The sequence below is a fragment of the Pan troglodytes genome, chromosome 1 (genome assembly GCF_028858775.2).
Source record: "Pan troglodytes isolate AG18354 chromosome 1, NHGRI_mPanTro3-v2.0_pri, whole genome shotgun sequence".
NCBI classification, from domain to species: Eukaryota; Metazoa; Chordata; class Mammalia; order Primates; family Hominidae; genus Pan; species Pan troglodytes.
In genome coordinates this window covers 207,565,094-207,582,112 of record NC_072398.2, presented here as the reverse complement: position 1 = coordinate 207,582,112, position 17,019 = coordinate 207,565,094, and the positions used below count along the sequence as shown (strand labels likewise).

Here is a 17,019-nt window from a genome sequence, read left to right as displayed (position 1 = left end):
TGAAACACTCAAAGTCCTTGTCCTTTTGGGATTTACATTCTATATCACATTGTGCCTTGTATTATAATGAATTGCATTCCAGTTTTTATCTCCCCTACTAGACTGTGTCTTGGTAGCCCTCAAAGGACTCAGGATGAAGGGGATGCTCAATAAACTCGTTTCTCTCCTGTTAAGTGGAGCATTGAGGAATTTGGAATAAGATGGGCTGAGATTTGAATCCTACATCAGAGACTTATTAGCTGTGGGATCTTAAACATGTGACTTAACACCTCTGTTCTTTTATCTGTAAGGGGAAGATGAGAACCCCTTCCTGGGAGGTCATCATAAGGATGGTACGGACTAACATATGCACTCAGCTCAGTGCCCCAGCATACACAGGTCCTCTGTGAATGGCATGGTGAGCATTTATCTGGGCATCCAACTGTACCTCCACTGGCATGTCTTGCACACCCTTGGACCAAAGTCCGAGAAGAGTTTTTGACTGGCAAGGGCGGGGGACAGTCCTCACTCTCGCCCTGAGGGGTGGCTGCTTCCAGGCTGGCGACAGTCTCATAGGTCTTGTTGCTGATGTCCAGCCTCCCACTGGCCCAGTGAGCCTGGGCCGGGAGCTTCAGCAAGCAGCGCTGCCAGAGCAAAAGATTGAGGATGAGGACAGCCTGGTTCCTCCGGTGTAGCCCTGTCCCCCCGCCTCACCGCCCCTGCCAACACACACCAGGCCCAATCTGGCTCTTTCCTTCTGCCATCCAGAGGCCTGAGGGACAGGGCTGGGACCCACCTTCTCTTCCTCATCCTCCTCACTGTCAGAGCCAGGCTCTGTGGAAATTACCCAGGAGTAGTCCACATGTAGAGGGAAGGCAAAGGTCCCCGCCTGGGCCTGCTCCAGCTGCCAAAAACAAAGGCTTGGTGGTTCAGAGGGTTGGGGGCTCAGCAGGGAGAGAGAAAGAGTCAGGGGCCCCTTGCCTCCCTGAGTCCTCACCAGCTCCTCACACTCCTTGTGGTGCTTCTTCCTGGCTATGTCCAGAGCTGTCTCGCCTGCTTCATTTACTGTGAGCGGGGAAAGTCAGGGTTCACGGTCATAGTCAAAGAAACATTACAGCTTAGAGATTAAGACGGGCCTCTGGAATCAGAATGTATGGGTTTGAATCCTGGCTCTGCCATTTTCTGGCTATGTGACCATAGGCAAGTTATATAACCTTTTGGGACAAAATTGTTTATGAAATGAGTATAATACTTGGAACTACCTGATGAAGTGGTTGTGAGGATTCGATTAATCAACATACAAAAAGCACTTGTCCCATTGCCAGGCATATGTTAAACAATACATATTAGCTATTACAATCATTATCATTCAGATCTAGCTAATATTTATTTGCCTAAGTACTCCCAGAAATATTATTTTCTTTTTTCTTTAGCAGTCCTGCTAGGTCAGTGGTATTATTCCCATTTTACAGATGAGGAAGCTGAAATTCAAGAGCTAAATGACAAACCCCTAAGATCACAGAGGTGGTCAGAAGCAAGCCAGGATTAGAGCCCGAGACCATCGGAAGTCCACATAAGGGGTAGTCAGGAATAGGAGTCTGACGGAGGAGGTATTCAAGCCCCACCTGTGCCAACCAAAGCTCTCCCCTTCAGCAGCAGCTTGAGGCAGTCGGGCTGGTTGTAGAGTGCTGCGTAGTGCAGAGCCGTGTTCCCGTCAGCAGCCTTGGCATCCAGGTGACCACTGGAGAGAGGAGGGTTCAGGGAGAAAGGAAGAGGAACAGATCAATGAGGGGATCAAAGTCAGGGGAAAAAGTGGGAGGGGAAAGGAGGGAAGAGTATGGGAGAAGAGGAAGGAAAGGAGAGGGAGTGTGAGGAGCCAGACAGACAGGCAGGGAGGCTCTCACCCATTCTGGATGATGAAATCCACCAGAGGCAGGGAGGCCTGGTTGGCGACTTTGACAGCCAAATGCAAGGCGAGCTCTTCAGGTGCCTGAAAACACATCCACACCTCTGAGTTTCCCCCTCCAGTGCACCTGCCTCCAACCCAGTATTTCCCTCTTGAACTCTTGCTAACCCCTTATCCCCCCATAGGAAGCTGCCAGAACCCTGGAGAGATGAGACTGCAAGGGCAGAGCCTCATGTCTGGGAGGAAGGTGAAGGGCCATTCTCCCATTGTTTCCATTCACAGCTCTTCCTCCTCTGCCCGCAACAAGTGTTTCCCAAACTTCTTTCTCGGCTCTCGGCTCCTCTCCCTGATCGCACTTCCCCACCAAGACCTCAGCAACCTCACATTTTCAACTATCACACATGTGCAGGCTGTTCCAAATTCTTACCTCACCTAAGTGCTGCACTGCCCATTGGATAGCCCACCAAGATATCAGACAGACAGTTCAAAGATACCCGTTTTTAGTTTTTCTGAGACAGGGTCTCGCTTTGTCACCCAAGCTGGAGAGCAGTGGCGCAATCACAGCTCTCTGTAGCCTCAACCTCCTGGGCTTAAGCCACCCTCCCACCTCAGCCTTCTGAGTAGCTGGGACCACAGGTGTGTGCCACCATACCCAGCTAATTTTAGTTGTTGTTGTAGAGATGGGGGTTTCCTTATTTTGCCCAAGCTGATTCTGAACTCCTGGGCTCAAGTGATCCTTTCACTTTGGCCTCCCAAAGTGTTGGGATTACAGGCGTGAGCCACCACACCCAGCCAACATCCAATTTTTGATGTCGAATCAGTCAGCAACTCCTGTTGATTTACTTTTTCAAATGTCTCTGATATCCTTTCTCCGTGCTCATGTGTTTGTTCTTGGAATAGCCAAAGCAATGTGGCCTTCCTGGCTCTAAACTGACATGCCCTTATATTTCAGGGCTATTTAGGTGAAAGAAAAAGATATTAACATTTATTGCATACCCATTGTACACTAAGCCCTTTATATACATGACTTCTCACTTCATCACCGTGGTGCTATTATTAACCCCTTTTATAGATGAGGAAATGAGACTCAGAGAAGTAACCTGCCCTAGATCACACAGCTAGGAAAAAACAGAGCCAGGATTCCCACCCAGGTCTGCCTGACTGAAGCTGTGCTCTTTCCCACTTACCACTCTGATGGGTGAGATCTGAGCAGATGTCAGAGGGGGGGTGGAGGGGAGTAACAGCTGGTCCTGGAGAAGAACTGGGGAATATGTTAGACAGGTGGGTTATAAGTGGCTCTTGGAGGGGGTTCTCACCTGTGCATCAGGCCCTGGCAGCGGCTGTCCAAAGTCCTGCCCATTGGCAAAGGCCTCCAGTACCGACAGGAGGTCCCTGTTGCAAATGGCTGTCCAGAGTCTCTGAGGCTCAGGTGTGCACCGGCGTGCAAACCTATGCTCCACATACTTGGCCATGATGTAGTCCCTGCGGGTGCCCCTACCAAAAACAACCACAGGATCTCAGAGCATGGACCGTGTCTGCCCAGCTGATCCCTGGGGCCCTCCCACAGGAGATACAGCTCTCTTTTTCTCCAGAACCATGTCCTGAAGACGTCTAGATCTGAGGCTCCCCTCTCCCCAGGCTTTTTTTTTAGACAGAGTCTCACTCTATTGCCCAGGAGGGAGTGCAGTGGCGCAATCTCGTTTCACTACAAACTCTGCCTCCAGGGTTCAAGCAATTCTAGTGCCTCAACCTCCTGAGTAGCTGGAATTACAGGCGTGTGCCACCACGCCCAGCTAATTCTTGTATTTTGAGTACAGGCGGGGTTTTGCCATCTTAGCCGGGCTGGTCTCAAATTCCTGACCTCAAGTGATCCGCCCGCCTTGGCCTCCCAAAGTGCTGGGATTACAGGCGTGAGCCACTGCGCCCAGCCTCCCCAGACTTCTGATCCAAGACTTTTCTATGACCCTGGACACTGCGGAGGCAGAATCCCCTAGGCAGGGTGCCCCTCTCTCTGAGAATCCCCTTACATGTCACTCTCAGCTGAGGGTTTAGGGCCGCCGTGTGAGGGTAGCTGGGCCTCCATGACCTCATTGAAGCTCGTGTTTCCCATGTTCAAGGCCAGCTGGAGTCGTAGGAAAATAGACGTGGGGCGGAGTAAGACCGGGCGGTTAAGCCTGCATAGGGTGGAGCTCCAAGCCCCCAGAGTCCCGCCCCTCGGCCGCCCTCCCGGTTCAGGCCCCGCCCCTGACCACCCGCTACCTGGCTTGTCCCAGCCCACCTCGGCCAGGTCCCACCCACAACCTGCAAGCCCCGCCCCCGGATGAAACTACACCCCTAACTCCGCTTCTGGCCCCTTCCAGGCCCCGCCCCGCCCTCACCAACAACTCGGAGGGGCCCAGCAGGTCCAAGGTGAGTGACTGCATGCGCGAAAAGCGCACGCCCAGTTCGCGGTGGACGCCCGAGCACTGGATGCAGGTGAGCACGCCCAGGTTGGTGCTGAGCCACGTGGGGTCTGCAGAGGAAAGCAGCTGGAGCCTGGAGGTGCAGCCCCTCCCCTCCACTTAAGCCTCCCTCCTGCCCCGGCCCCGGGGACCGACCTGCAGCCCCGCAGTCGCAGCACTGGCTATTCCCAGGCCTGCTCTTCACCTCCGCGATGAGCAGCTTTGTGAGGTCGTGCGGCTCCCCGTCATGGCCGGCGGACCCCCAGGACCCCGGGCCACCGCTGGGCTCCCCGAGGAAGGCGCTGCTCAGGGCTTCGTCCTTGCTGTTCTGCAACACTGACACCCACCTGCGGAGATTGAACGGGGTGGGATGGGGATGTCAGGTGGGAAGAGATAGGGCCGCCGGCCCCCACCCACAAGGCTGGCCGGGCTGGCCGAGGGGGCACTCACGCCTCACACTCGTGCTCGTCCTCTGCCTGAAAGTGGTATGTCCGGTTGTCTGTCGGGAGAGAAGGGGGCTTCTGACCCACAGAAATGCTGCTGGCCTTCCCGGAGCCCAGGGAGCCCCCACCAAAGCCGCTGGGGCCACATGGAGATGTGTCCCTGACAAGTCGGACTCTCAAGCTAGGAGTGGGAAGGGAGTGGAATGACAGTGGCCAGCACCAGGGGCAGTTTCTCAGAAGTGGCCTCCGAAGTAGGATCCCAACAAAGCTCCCTCTGCGTGAAGCCCTGGTTCCAGGCTCAGACGAGGTCTCAAAGGGCTTGGAACCCCAGAGAACCCAGCTCAGAGGCAGGGCATCCTCTGAACCAACTGTCACCACCCCACTGGGCCCTTCCTGGTCTCCTCCTGGGCGACCAGGCCTCCTGTCTGGTCTCCCTGCTTCCCATTTCCCCTTTCCCCTAGCCTGTACCAGCTCCCAACTGTTGTGCCCAAGGCTCTGCTCTAATTACACCACTGCCCTGCCCCAAGATCTCCCATGGCTCTCTATTGCCAGGAAATAAGGTCCAAACTTCTAAGAGGGATTTCCAGGCCTCATCTCTCACTCTGCTACATGAACCCTCCACTCTGGCCAAACTGGCCGGACCCACTCTCCTGCTTCCATGCCTTTCATCATGCTAATCCTGTCTCCTCAAAAGCCCCCACCCCACAAACTCTTCATTCTACATGTCCTTCAAGGCTAAACTCAAATACTGTCTCCTCCAGGAGCCTTTCCTGATTCCCCACAGCAGTGCAGGCCTTCCTGCTCCCTAATCTTCTATGGGGCTATATCTGCACCCATCTTCTGGACAGCCCCCTCATCTTACAGTCCTGGGTACCCACCCCACACCCCTGCCAGAGAGTTTCCTGAGGACAAGATCTAGGTCTTTCTCAGCCTGTGTCTGCTCTCACACAAAGCCTGCACCAAAGGCTCTGAAGAACGAAAAGTAGAAAATGTAAAGAAACAATAATTTCATCTCCTTCAAGTCTGGGTATTTGGGAAAAAAAGGTAAAATTTTAAGAAAAGAAATAATTTCAAAACCCAGATGACCCAAATCCACTCAAATATGCTCTGTATAAATAGCCACATTTATTATGTAAAGTGGGTGCATTTTGACATTTAATGTGATGTGGGTATCCTAGACCTAAGGATTCTTATGTCTGCAGTAGCAGCAATTCGACACCATGTGTGGAACTGGACACAGACCCCTCACTGAAGCCCCCCGGGAGCTGACAGGTGTCTTAGAGAAGCCCTGAGCAGCTGTGGGTGGGGGAGAGGCACAGGGACCACTCACGGGTCACCAGGTCGAAGCACTTTTTCTCCTCAGGGTTTGGCCTCACTTGGCACGTCAGCAGGGTCAGCTTCACCGGGGGCCGGTTTATCTGTGGGAATTTAGGGGTGGAGGATGTATGCGTTACCTCTGGCCCTCCACATTCTTTAGGCCTCCATTTCCCACTCTGTTAAATGGGCATAATCATCCTGTTCCATTTGTGTTTCTCCTCACCCAGCAGCACCTCAAGGATGTGGAGTGTAGACTAAGACTAGATTGGGGCCTTCGGGTCCCATCTGTCCTCCCACACGGGTGTCCAGCTCCCTGGACCTAGGTTTGGGGGCCAGTCCTAGAGGGAGGGCTTGACATTATTTGCTCAGAACACCAGAAGAAGAGGGTCCATCGTGCCCTGAGACTCCCACCACCTCTAGGCCTCACCGTGCTGTGTGAGATGGTCAGGCAGCCATACTTGACTCCACACTTCCTTTTCTGCCAGACTCTTCGGATTCTAAAGCCCAGAGGGATAGAAGGACAGTGACCCAAGGCTCACACCTAGTTCACAGGTGTCAGAGAACAGAAATTTGCCCCCACCTGTATGATCTCTAGCCACATCCCTTTACCTCTTTCTTCTCCGAACCCTACACCCCCACCCCCGACCCCTGACTCTCTGGGGCTCCCTTCTGATGGAGGACACACAGTTCTGCTCTTAGGAAGATGCCAGTCTGATGGAGAAACACAGCCTCACTCCCTGGGAATCCTTATTCTAAGGGGATGATGTGACTTTGGCCCTCTGAGAGCTCCCAGTCTGATGGGGGAGACACACCTTATATCATTAGGGAGCTCCTAGTCTGAGAGGCACAGGCTCTTGACAACAACAAATAAATTGTGGTTCAACTAAGCAAGATCAATATTAATATCCCCAAAATAAAATTAGCAAGTCCATGATCCAAAACTCCGTAACACTTCTCCTGTAACAGGTAAATATTCATTGGTTTCTTCTTCAAAGTTATTCTTCTCTGATTAAACTGATTGGTAGGTAGAAACATGAATATATCCCACAAGGGCCTTTGCATTTCACAGCAGTTTTGTTTTTTTGTTTTGTTTTGTTTTGAGACAGGATCTTTCTCTGTCACCCAGGCTGGAATACAGTGGCATGATCTCGGCTCATTGCAATCCCTGCCTCCCAGGTTCAAGCAATTCTCATGCCTCAGCCTCCCAAGCAGCTGGGACTACAGGCTCACGCCACCATACCCAGCTAATTTTTTGTATTTTTAGTAGAGATGGGGTTTCACTATGTTGGCTGGGCTGGTCTTGAACTCCTGGCCTCAAGTGATCTGCCTGCCTTGGCCTCCCAAAGTGCTGGGATTACAGGTGTGAGCCACTGCACCTGGCCCACAGACTGATTTTTTTTTTTTTTTTTTTACACTAGGGAGCAAGGCACAGCCAATACTTTCATTTCTAGGCATATTCAGTATATTGCAGAGATTAAGAATTAGGGCATAGGCTGGGCACAGTGGCTCACGCCTGTAATCCCAGCACTTTGGGAGGCTGAGGCTGGCAGATCACAAGGTCAGAAGATTGAGACCATCCTGGCTAACACGGTGAAACCCCGTCTCTACTAAAAATACAAAAAATTAGCTGGGCGTAGTGGCGGGCACCTGTAGTCCCAGCTACTCGGGAGGCTGAGGCAGGAGAATCGCTTGAACCCAGGAGGCGGAGGTTGCAGTGAGCTGAGATCACGTCACTGCACTGCAGCCTGGGTGACGGAGGGAGACTACATCTCAAAAAAAAAAAAAAAAAAAAAGAATGAGGGCATAGTAAGTGTTGCAATAAGTGTTAGCTACTGCCGGCCGGGCGCGGTGGCTCATGCCTGTAATCCCAGCACTTTGGGAGGCTGAGGCAGGCAGATCACAAGGTCAGGAGATCGAGACCATCCTGGCTAACATAGTGAAACCCCGTCTCTACTAAAAATACAAAAAAATTAGCCGAGTGTGGTGGCAAGTGCCTGTAGTCCCAGCTACTCGGGAGGCTGAGGCAGGAGAATGGCATGGACCCGGAAGGCGGAGCTTGCAGTGAGCCAAGATCGCACCACTGCACTCCAGCCTGGGCGACAGAGCGAGACTCTGTCTCAAAAAAAAAAAAAAAAAAAAAGTGTTAGCTACTGCTATTCTTCTTCTTTAACTTAAAATAACCAGTCACCTTTAGCAGAAGTTCACATGCCCAGGTGTCCTGGACAACCCAGGAATTGAGGATTTTACATTGCAACCCTCGGTGTCTACACAAATGATTAGAACAGTTCCTTTGGGCAGCTTCCCCAACCCTGTCATTTACTTGCAGTGTGACATTGGGCAAATTATGTAAGCTCTGAATCACTTACCCGTCACTTTTCTTATATAGAAAGCCCACTTTCTCCGTCCCAAACTGCTTGTTGCCTTGGTGCTGGTGGATGCTGTAGCCACATCCTGAGTTCTTCCGGCTCAGGTGTTCCTGTCCCTCGGACATGCAAAGGAGACCTCAGGGCATCTCAGTGGGAAGAGCCCCATTCTGTGGGGGCTCACTCAGGGAGACTTCTCCAGGGGACCCTGTGGGTCTTCCTTCTCTCCCTCCCTCCACGGTGGGCCTTGGGGGAGGGCATTCCTTTTGGGATAGTTCAGGGGCTGACCTCTCTGCTCTCAAGCTGCAGTGTCCCTCGGAGGGAGTCCCGGAGCTGGGTCAGCTTCTGTAGCTCGTCCTCCTGGGCCTGATGGAGCTATGGGACAGAGGATGGGATCCCATCACCAGCCAACAAATATGTTAGGCACAGAGCCCAGACCCAGAAGAGCAGAGCAGTAGCCTCACTCTGTGGGCAGAAGCCAGCTCTTCCACACCCACAGATTTTCCTGGAAGGACAGGGGGCTTGATCACGTGCCCAAGGGTGAGACCCAACTTACTGCATGTACTGAGGCCGCCAGCTTCTCGATGAAGGGGAACAGGCTCTGGGCAGCCTTCCAGCCATCTTGGAAAAAGCTAAGAGGTGTCAGAGGCCAAACAAGGGTCCAGATAAAGATGGAAATGAGAGATGAAGCCAGAAGTGTGGGAGAAGCTGCCATAAGGATCACAGGGCACCTCAGGGAATTGTAGTCTGACGGTCAAGAACAGACACTCCATAGACAAGAGTCTCTCTTGACTAGGTTCAGATCCCACTTACTAGCTATGTAATCTTGGAAAATAAGCCTCAGTTTTCTCATCTATAAAATGGGGATAATATAGTACCTGCTCCCAGAAGTGTTGGGGAATTGAGTGAATTGATGTTTGTAAAGTATTCATGCCTGACACCCGGTGAGCACTCAGTGAGGAGCTATGAAAGTTCTGCCAAAAAGACGCAGGCCTCCAAAGAGACTCTCAGGTCTATCACACCTTGAGAGGGGCCTTGTTCTGTGACACTGGAAGGGTTAGTGGCAGGGACACGGGAAGATACCTACTTGTGCTGGGCGTGGAAGAACTTGATGAGGCTCTGAAGGAAGTCAGGACCTTGCTTCATCTGGCTCTCCCCGGCTTTGAGCAGATACTAGGAGGAGGGCAGGGCAAGATACGTGATGTGAGCTGAAGCAGAATCCTGGGAACGAGGGGCTGCAGTCCCCATCCCAGGCTAATCCTCCTGGCTGCGACTGGGCCTTGGTGACATCCCACAGGGCCATGTGGCCAGGACCTGAGCTGAGGCTGTGACTGGTCCCCTGGAGAGGCAGACAGGAAGACACATCCCATGCCCTCCCTCCCTCATCCAGAGCACCCCTTACCTCACACATGTGCAGCTGGAAGATGCGCCGCTCTCTCTGCATGTCCTGGGCCACCTCCCCAGGGATCCCTCCTGTCACCCTGGCCCGATCGCGCTCCTTCTCCAGCTTGGCCCTAGACCCCAAGGAAAGAGAAGCCTGAACAAGTCTCACCAGCCCCTATGTCCTCTTCTGCCAAGGATGCATGAGCAAAGGGGCCACATGGTGCAGGAGGCCCTCCTGTGCCAGCTGTGTGGTGGGGCTGGGTACAATGAACAAGACAGTTTAGGGAATCCACAGAGTGGTGGGGGAGAAAGACATGAATCAAATCACAGCCACACAGAGAACTATGGGAGAGAAAATGGGGATCCAACCTCGTTGGGGCTAGTCGGGAAGTGATGTCTGAGCTGGGATCTGAAGCCTGAGAAGCTTGGAGGAAGCTACTGCTGGGCAAGAGGGCTGGACCATGTGATGGCCCCAAGGCAGGAGCGATAGTGCCAAGATGGAGAGGGCTGGTGCCAGCTAAGGTAAGGAGGTGCCAGACCATGCAGGGTCTAATTCACACCATGTTAATATATTCTTGGTCTTTATCCCAAGAGTAATGGGAAGGATTTGAAGGTGTTTATTCAGGGGGATGAAGGACTCAAACAAGGGCCAAGTGAGATTTGGGGCAAACAGTTCTGATTTTCCTGGAAAGGATTTAAGAGCACAGGTGCCTTCAATCTTTTTTATTTGTATTAATTTTATAGATTCGGGGGTACAAGTGCAGTTTTGTTTCGTGGATATACTGTGCAGTGGTGAAGCCTGGGCTTTTAGAGTACCCATCACCCGAATAGTGTACATGGTACCCAATAGGTAATTTTTCATCTCTCACCTATCCTCCCACCTTTTGAAGTCTCCAATGTCTACTATTCTGCTCTGTCTGTCCACATGTACCCATTGCTTACCCCCTACTTATAAGGGAGAAAGAACATGCAGTGTTTGACTTTCTGTTTCTGAGTTATTTCAAAGTGCTTTCATTCTTCTGAGCCCATGGAGCTTCATACTTAAAGCTCAGAAAACCTTTGTTCTTTTATTTTCTTTTTCTTTCTTTTTCTTTTTTTTAGTGCAGTGGTGCGATCTCAGCTCACTGCAACCTCCACCTCCCAGGTTCAAGCCATTCTCATGCCTCAGCCTCCTGAGTAGCTGGGATTACAGGTGCCCACCTCCATGCCCAGCTAATCTTTTTTTTTTTTTTTTCAGACGGAGTCTCGCTCTGTTGCCCAGGCTGGAGTGCAGTGGTACGATCTTGGCTCACTGCAACGGCATGATCTCGGCTCACTGCAACCTCGGCCTCCTGGGTTCAAGCGATTCTCCTGCCTCAGCCTCCCGAGTAGGTGGGAGTACAGGTGGGTGTCACCATGCCTGGCTAATTTTTTTGTATTTTTAGTAGAGATGGGGTTTCACCATGTTAGCCAGGATGGTCTTGATCTCCTGACCTCAGGTGATCCACCCACCTCAGCCTCCCAAAGTGCTGGGATTACAGGCGTGAGCCACTGTGCCTGGCCGACACCCAGCTAACTTTTGTATTTTTAGTAGAGATGGAGTTTCACCATGTTGGCCAGGCTGGTCTTTGAACTCGGGCCTCAAGTGATCTGTCCACCTCAGCCTCTGAAAGTGCTGAAATTACAGGCATGAGCCACCACGCCCCACCGTGCTCTTCTCTTTTTAAGTGGAGACAGAAAGCGCTTCCCATCCTTGTAGCTAAGAGTAACTGGGGCCTTCCCCCTCAGAGGTTGGCTGTTTTCCCTCTTTGGGGATGGGTGGATCTGTGTGTAAATGGTTTCCTGGAAATCCCATGCCCAGCAGACTACCCACTCACAGCCAGGAGAGTATTTCCACATCTCAGGCTGGGTGCATGTGACTCCAAATCCCATGTAAAGGAAAGGGCTTGCTTAATAGTTCTGCTCTCAAGTGGGGGCCAGCCCTGAGCAGAGAAGACAAAGACAGAGTGGGATTAATACAAGCTCTGCTGCTTGCTGGCTGCATTTATTCCCCTCTCTGAGCCTTGGTCTCCTCATCTGGAAAACGGAGATTCTTATCTGTACCCAGATGAGGCACAGCATGCAAAAGACTCAGCACATAGAAGACACATGGCAGCTTTTACTGTAGGCCCCTCAAGGCCTCTGTTTTCCCATCTGTAAATGGAGGAAGCAATGGTCTACGGTAAGTTCTCAGGTCCCTTCTGACTCTAAAGTTCTGGGCCCTCCTGAGTAGGTAAGACCTCTGGGATAGTGTTCATATACAGAATCTGTCCCTGGGGACCTGTAGAGCAGTTTCTCAACCATGGAACTGATAACATTTTTGGCCAGATGATTCTTTGTTATGGGGGGCTGCCTGGTGGTTTGTATGTTTAGCAGCCTCCCTGACCTCCACCCACTAGCTGCCAGTAGCATCCCCCCAGCTGTCTCCAGACATTGCAGGCTCTGTAGGCTTTTTTTTTTTTTTTTTAATTTTAAAGAGGGGGTTATTTTTTATTTCCTTAAGCTTTCTTAAGCTTAAGCAAGAGTTTGTAAAGAGTGGTAGAAGTAGGGTAGGAACTGATCCTGTGAACCAGGCCTGAGGGTCAGGACAGACTTCTCTGTGAATCTGAAAAAAAGCAGCAGAGAGGGGAGGTGACGGCTGGGCCTGCAGCATCTCAGCAGCATCTCAGCAGCAGTGCCTGGCAGCTTGCTACGGAATTAGGGAGGGCTGGGCGTGGAAGCTTATGCTTGTAATCCCAGCACTTTGTGAGGCCAAGGTGAGAGGATTGCTTGAGCCCAGAAGTTCGAAACCAGCTTGGGCATCATGGTGAAACCCTGTCTCTACAGAAAAATTTAAAAATGATCCAGGCATGGTGGTGTGTGCCTATAGTCCCAGCTACTCAAAAGGTTGAGGTAGGAGGATCCCTTGAGCCCAAGAAGTCAAGGCTGCAGTGAGCTGTGATTGTGCCACTGCACTCCAGCCTGGGTGACAGAGCAAGACCCTGTCTCTCCAAAAAAAAAAAAGGAATGAGGGAGACCAAGTGACATCAGGTGGGCTGGGGTAGGGGGAGTCTCCCAGTGTACACTGTTACCATATCTTTCAATAGTCAAAAATGGAAAATAAGTTAAATGTCCATCAGTAGGAAGTAGTTAGACAAATAATAGTATGGCGATATATAGAAATATCATGCAGCTGTTAGAATGAAGATTGGCCAGGTGCAGTGGCTCATGCCTGTAATCCAAGTGCTTTGGGAGGCTGAGGTGGGAGGATCATTTGAGGCCAGGAGTTCAAGACCAGCCTGGGCAACATAGCAAGACCCCGTTTCTACTTTAAAACAAAATTTTAAACCATTATCCAGGCATGGTAGCACGGTCCTGTAAGTCCCAGCGACATGGGAGGTTGAGGTAGGAGGATCACTTGAGCCCAGGAGTTCAAGGCTGCAGTGAGCCATGATTGCACCACTGCACCCCAGCCTGGGCAACAGAGTAGACTCTGTCTCAAGAAAAAAAAAAAAAGAAGAAGGAATATCTGTACATGTGATCGGCCCTCCATATCTGTGGGTGTAAAGCCTGAGGATATAGGCAGCTGACTAAGGGGCTTTAGCATCCTCAGATTTTGGTATCTGCGGGGGTCCTGGAACCAATCCCCCATGGATAATGAGGGATGACTGTACTGACATGGAAAGATATCTGCTCCAGAGTAAATGGACAAAAAGCAAACCACAATACAGTACAGTGGTTAGAAATGTAGATTCTGGATTTGAATGGCAGCTCCTTCACTTACTTAACCTTTATAAAACTTTCTGAGCTTGTTTCCCCATTTGGAAAATGAGAATAATACTGTAGTCCCCCCTTCTCTGTAGTTTTGCTTTCTGTGGTTTCAGTTATTCATGGTCAACCCCTGTCCAAAAATATTAAATGGAAAATTCCAGAAATAAACAATTCATAAGTTTTTTTGTCTTTTTTTTTTTTTTTTTTTTTTTGAGATGGAATTTTGCTCGTCACCCAGGCTAGAGTGCCATGGCGCCATCTCAGCTCACTGCAACCTCTGCCTCCCAGGTTCAAGCAATTCTCCTGCCTCAGCCTCCCAAGTAGCTGGGATTACAGGCGCCCACAACCACACCCAGCTAATTTTTGTATTTTTAGTAGAGCTGGGGTTTCACAATGTGTTTCAGGCTGGTCTCGAACTCCTGACCTCAGGTGATCTGCCTGCCTCGGCCTCCCAAAGTGCTGGAATTACAGGCATGAGCCACCATGCCCAGCCCAATTTGTAAGTTTTAAATTATGCATCATTATGAGTGGCATGTGAAATCCTCCATCCTTCTGCTCCATCCTGCCTGGAACATCAATCATCCTTTTGTCCAGTGTATTTACACTGTCTATCCAGCAGTCTCCAACATCTTGGCACCAGGGACTGGTTTCATGGAAGACAATATTTCCACGGATAGCAGGGTGGGGGAGGGTGGTTTTGGGATGGAACTGTTCCAGCTCAGATCATCAGGCTTAGATTCTCATAAGGAGCATGCAACCTAGATCCCTGGCATGTGAAGCTCACAATAGGGTTCGTGCTTCTGTGAAAATCTAATGCCATGCTGATCTGACAGGAGGCGGAACTCAGGCGGTAATGCTCGCTCGCCTGCCAACGCTCACCTCCTGCTGTTCAGTCCAGGTTCCTAACAGGCCTTGGACCCGTACCAGTCCATGGCCCAGGGGTTGAGGACCCCTGGTCTATACCACCTGCCATTAGTCATTCAGTAGCCTTCTTGGTTATCAGATTAGCTGTTTTACTATTGCAGTGCTTGTGTTCAAGTAACCCTTAGTTTACTTCATAATGGCCCCAGAGTGCAAGAGTAGTGATGCTACTATGTTCTATTTTATTACTATTGTTGTTCATCTCTTACTGTGCTTAATTTTTATCATAGGTACGTATATATAGGAAAAAGCACAGATTACATTTTAATGCCAAAAACTGCCGGAATTACTTTTGCACCAACCTAATGTAAGGTTCAGTATCATCTTCAGTTTCAAGCATCCACTGGGGGTCTCGGAACGTATCCCCCAAGGATAAGGGGGAACCACTGTAATGACATCTAGTCCTTGGATAATATAATGCATAGGAAACAGTACAGTTCCTGGCATATGGCAAGCCCTCAATGAATGGTAGGATTATGATGATTCAAGTGATGGCAATGATGACAGAGTAGTAAATACTGGTGATCCCTTTTAGATAATTTTTTTCAGCATATGGTACTTTCTTCTTTCTTTCTTTTATTTTTTGAATGCTAGTAGAGATTAAAAGATGCTACTTAACTCAGGGTGTAGATAAGCCGTGAAGTACACAACTTTGTCAATGTACTTCAGCTTTGACAAAATGTACACAGCTGTGACAAAATGGCTTTGTCAATTATCACAGTTCTGTCCCTCAGCCTCAGCTAAGATAATTCATAGAGATTTTCCCTACAAAGTCTGACATAGTCATTCTGAGATGACCTAATAGCTGGGGAGTGCTTTTCTTCCCCTATAAAATAACAAGTCCCATTCCTTCCCTATCCTCAAAGGATCACCAACATTTTTAAAACATTTCAAATGTTAGAAACATTTTTCTGTCTTATGAGTGGAATTGCAATAGAAGGAATGAAATGAAATAGTGGGTGAAAGTACTTAAATGCTAGTTACTAAGACCGAGATCATTGCAGAAGGAGACTACAGCAACAGTCCAGTGTTATTCATGGGATGGGTACAGGTACTCCTGGTGCAGGCAGGAAAGTATTTAAATACCACACACCCACCAACCTTGAAACCTTGAGCCACGCTTAGGTGGCAGGGATTCCTCACTACTTACCTATAAATTGGGAATAACAATAGCAGCTTTCCCTGCCAGGGAGAATAAATCTGGTAATAGATGCAAAGACCTTACTCCACTGCCTGGCACAAAGGAAACTCTAAAGTAGAAGCTGCTATTATTACTAATTATTATTATTATTCTTTTTTAGAGACAAGGTCTAGCTCTGTCTCCCAAGCTGGTCTCAAATTTCCTGGCCTTAAGCAATCCTCCTGCCTCAGCCTCCCAAGTAGCTGAGATTACAGTCATTAGCCACCATGTGTGGCTTCTAAATATATGTATTATATTTATTATATATGTATTATTATTATCAATTTTTTAAATAGAGGCAAGGTCTCACTATGTTGCCCAGGCTGGTTTCGAACTCCTGAGCCCAAGTGATCCTCCTGTCTTGGCCTCCCAAAGTCCTAGGATTACAGGCTCCTAGTTATAATTTTTAGGCCCAGGCACTCTGCTAGGCCCTTCACATGTTAAAATGATAGCCCCATAAGGCAGGATCGTTATCCCATTTTATAGAAGAGGAGCCTGTGGCTGAGATAAGTCACTTGTCCAAGTCACACAGCTGTTAAGTGGTGGGGCCAGGAGTTGAACCCAGGACTGGCTGGTGCCTAAGCCTTAGGGGCAGCCCAAGCAACCAACACTGTGACTCAGGTTTGTTCCATTCCTCCTTCCCTGCCTCATTCCTGCGAGCTGCTGACAGTCACACTGTTTATTTTCTGAGAGATAACAGTCTCTCTCAGAACAGGGACCATTTTACAGATGATGAAGCTGAGATCCAGAGAAGGAAAATGGCTTGCACAAGATTAAAAGCTGGCTAGGGTAAATGCTACCAGCAGATGTGTGGGTTTCTGCCTGTCAATCTCTTCCTGTGTTATTCTGGTCCTAGTTCTGGCTCATATAGGTAGTCAATAAATACTTGCTGAACTGAAGTGCTGAGTGCTTTATATGCACCGTGCTTATTCGTCGCCGCATTGACCCTGAAAGGTATTACTGTCCCTATTGTACAGATGAGGAAACAGACCTGTACATGGAACTGCCTAGATAAATTTGGCCTCTGTACAGGGCCTGGGATGCCTTTCTCAGCAGCCCCACGTGGAGAGGTAATCCTCCTCCTATATGAACAGCCAGGGGTGAAGCTCCCAGTGGTATTTGACAGATGCTATCAGGGCCCTGGGCCCTTCCAGCTGCTGCTCAGACTTGTTTGGTAGGAATGTGGTGAAATTACATAGGAACTTACGGCTCACGCATATCTGGCTACACCTGGAGCCCGTATGAAAAGGAGTGTACAGTCACCCGTGCCAAGACATTAGCTCAAACTATGTGGCTCCATGGTGGGAGCCAGGAGACC

At 50.0% G+C, this 17,019-nt stretch overlaps 1 protein-coding gene across 6 annotated transcripts in view; it reads right to left on the bottom strand.

Moving 5' to 3' along the window:
- Nucleotides 1–17,019, bottom strand: part of ASAP3 (ArfGAP with SH3 domain, ankyrin repeat and PH domain 3) — a 55,885-nt gene that overhangs the window by 4,234 nt on the left and 34,632 nt on the right. For 2 of the 6 annotated variants that reach the window (XM_016956231.4, XM_063804363.1), the window contains exons 6-22: nucleotides 9,852–9,963; nucleotides 9,537–9,622; nucleotides 9,006–9,081; nucleotides 8,738–8,824; nucleotides 8,453–8,562; nucleotides 6,514–6,583; nucleotides 6,100–6,187; nucleotides 4,777–4,825; nucleotides 4,483–4,673; nucleotides 4,264–4,397; nucleotides 3,913–4,007; nucleotides 3,202–3,379; nucleotides 1,884–1,969; nucleotides 1,605–1,720; nucleotides 977–1,044; nucleotides 776–883; nucleotides 428–623 (exon numbers count right to left, since the gene is read on the bottom strand). In XM_016956231.4, coding sequence (XP_016811720.2) covers nucleotides 428–623; nucleotides 776–883; nucleotides 977–1,044; nucleotides 1,605–1,720; nucleotides 1,884–1,969; nucleotides 3,202–3,379; nucleotides 3,913–4,007; nucleotides 4,264–4,397; nucleotides 4,483–4,673; nucleotides 4,777–4,825; nucleotides 6,100–6,187; nucleotides 6,514–6,583; nucleotides 8,453–8,562; nucleotides 8,738–8,824; nucleotides 9,006–9,081; nucleotides 9,537–9,622; nucleotides 9,852–9,963 — 1,850 coding nt within the window. Of the gene's footprint in view, nucleotides 1–427; nucleotides 624–712; nucleotides 884–976; nucleotides 1,045–1,604; nucleotides 1,721–1,883; nucleotides 1,970–3,201; nucleotides 3,380–3,912; nucleotides 4,008–4,263; nucleotides 4,398–4,482; nucleotides 4,674–4,776; nucleotides 4,826–6,099; nucleotides 6,188–6,513; nucleotides 6,584–8,452; nucleotides 8,569–8,737; nucleotides 8,825–9,005; nucleotides 9,082–9,536; nucleotides 9,623–9,851; nucleotides 9,964–17,019 lie in introns of all 6 variants that reach the window. The other 4 variants (XM_016956229.3, XM_016956236.4, XM_016956228.4 and 1 more) reach the window with 3 other exon arrangements.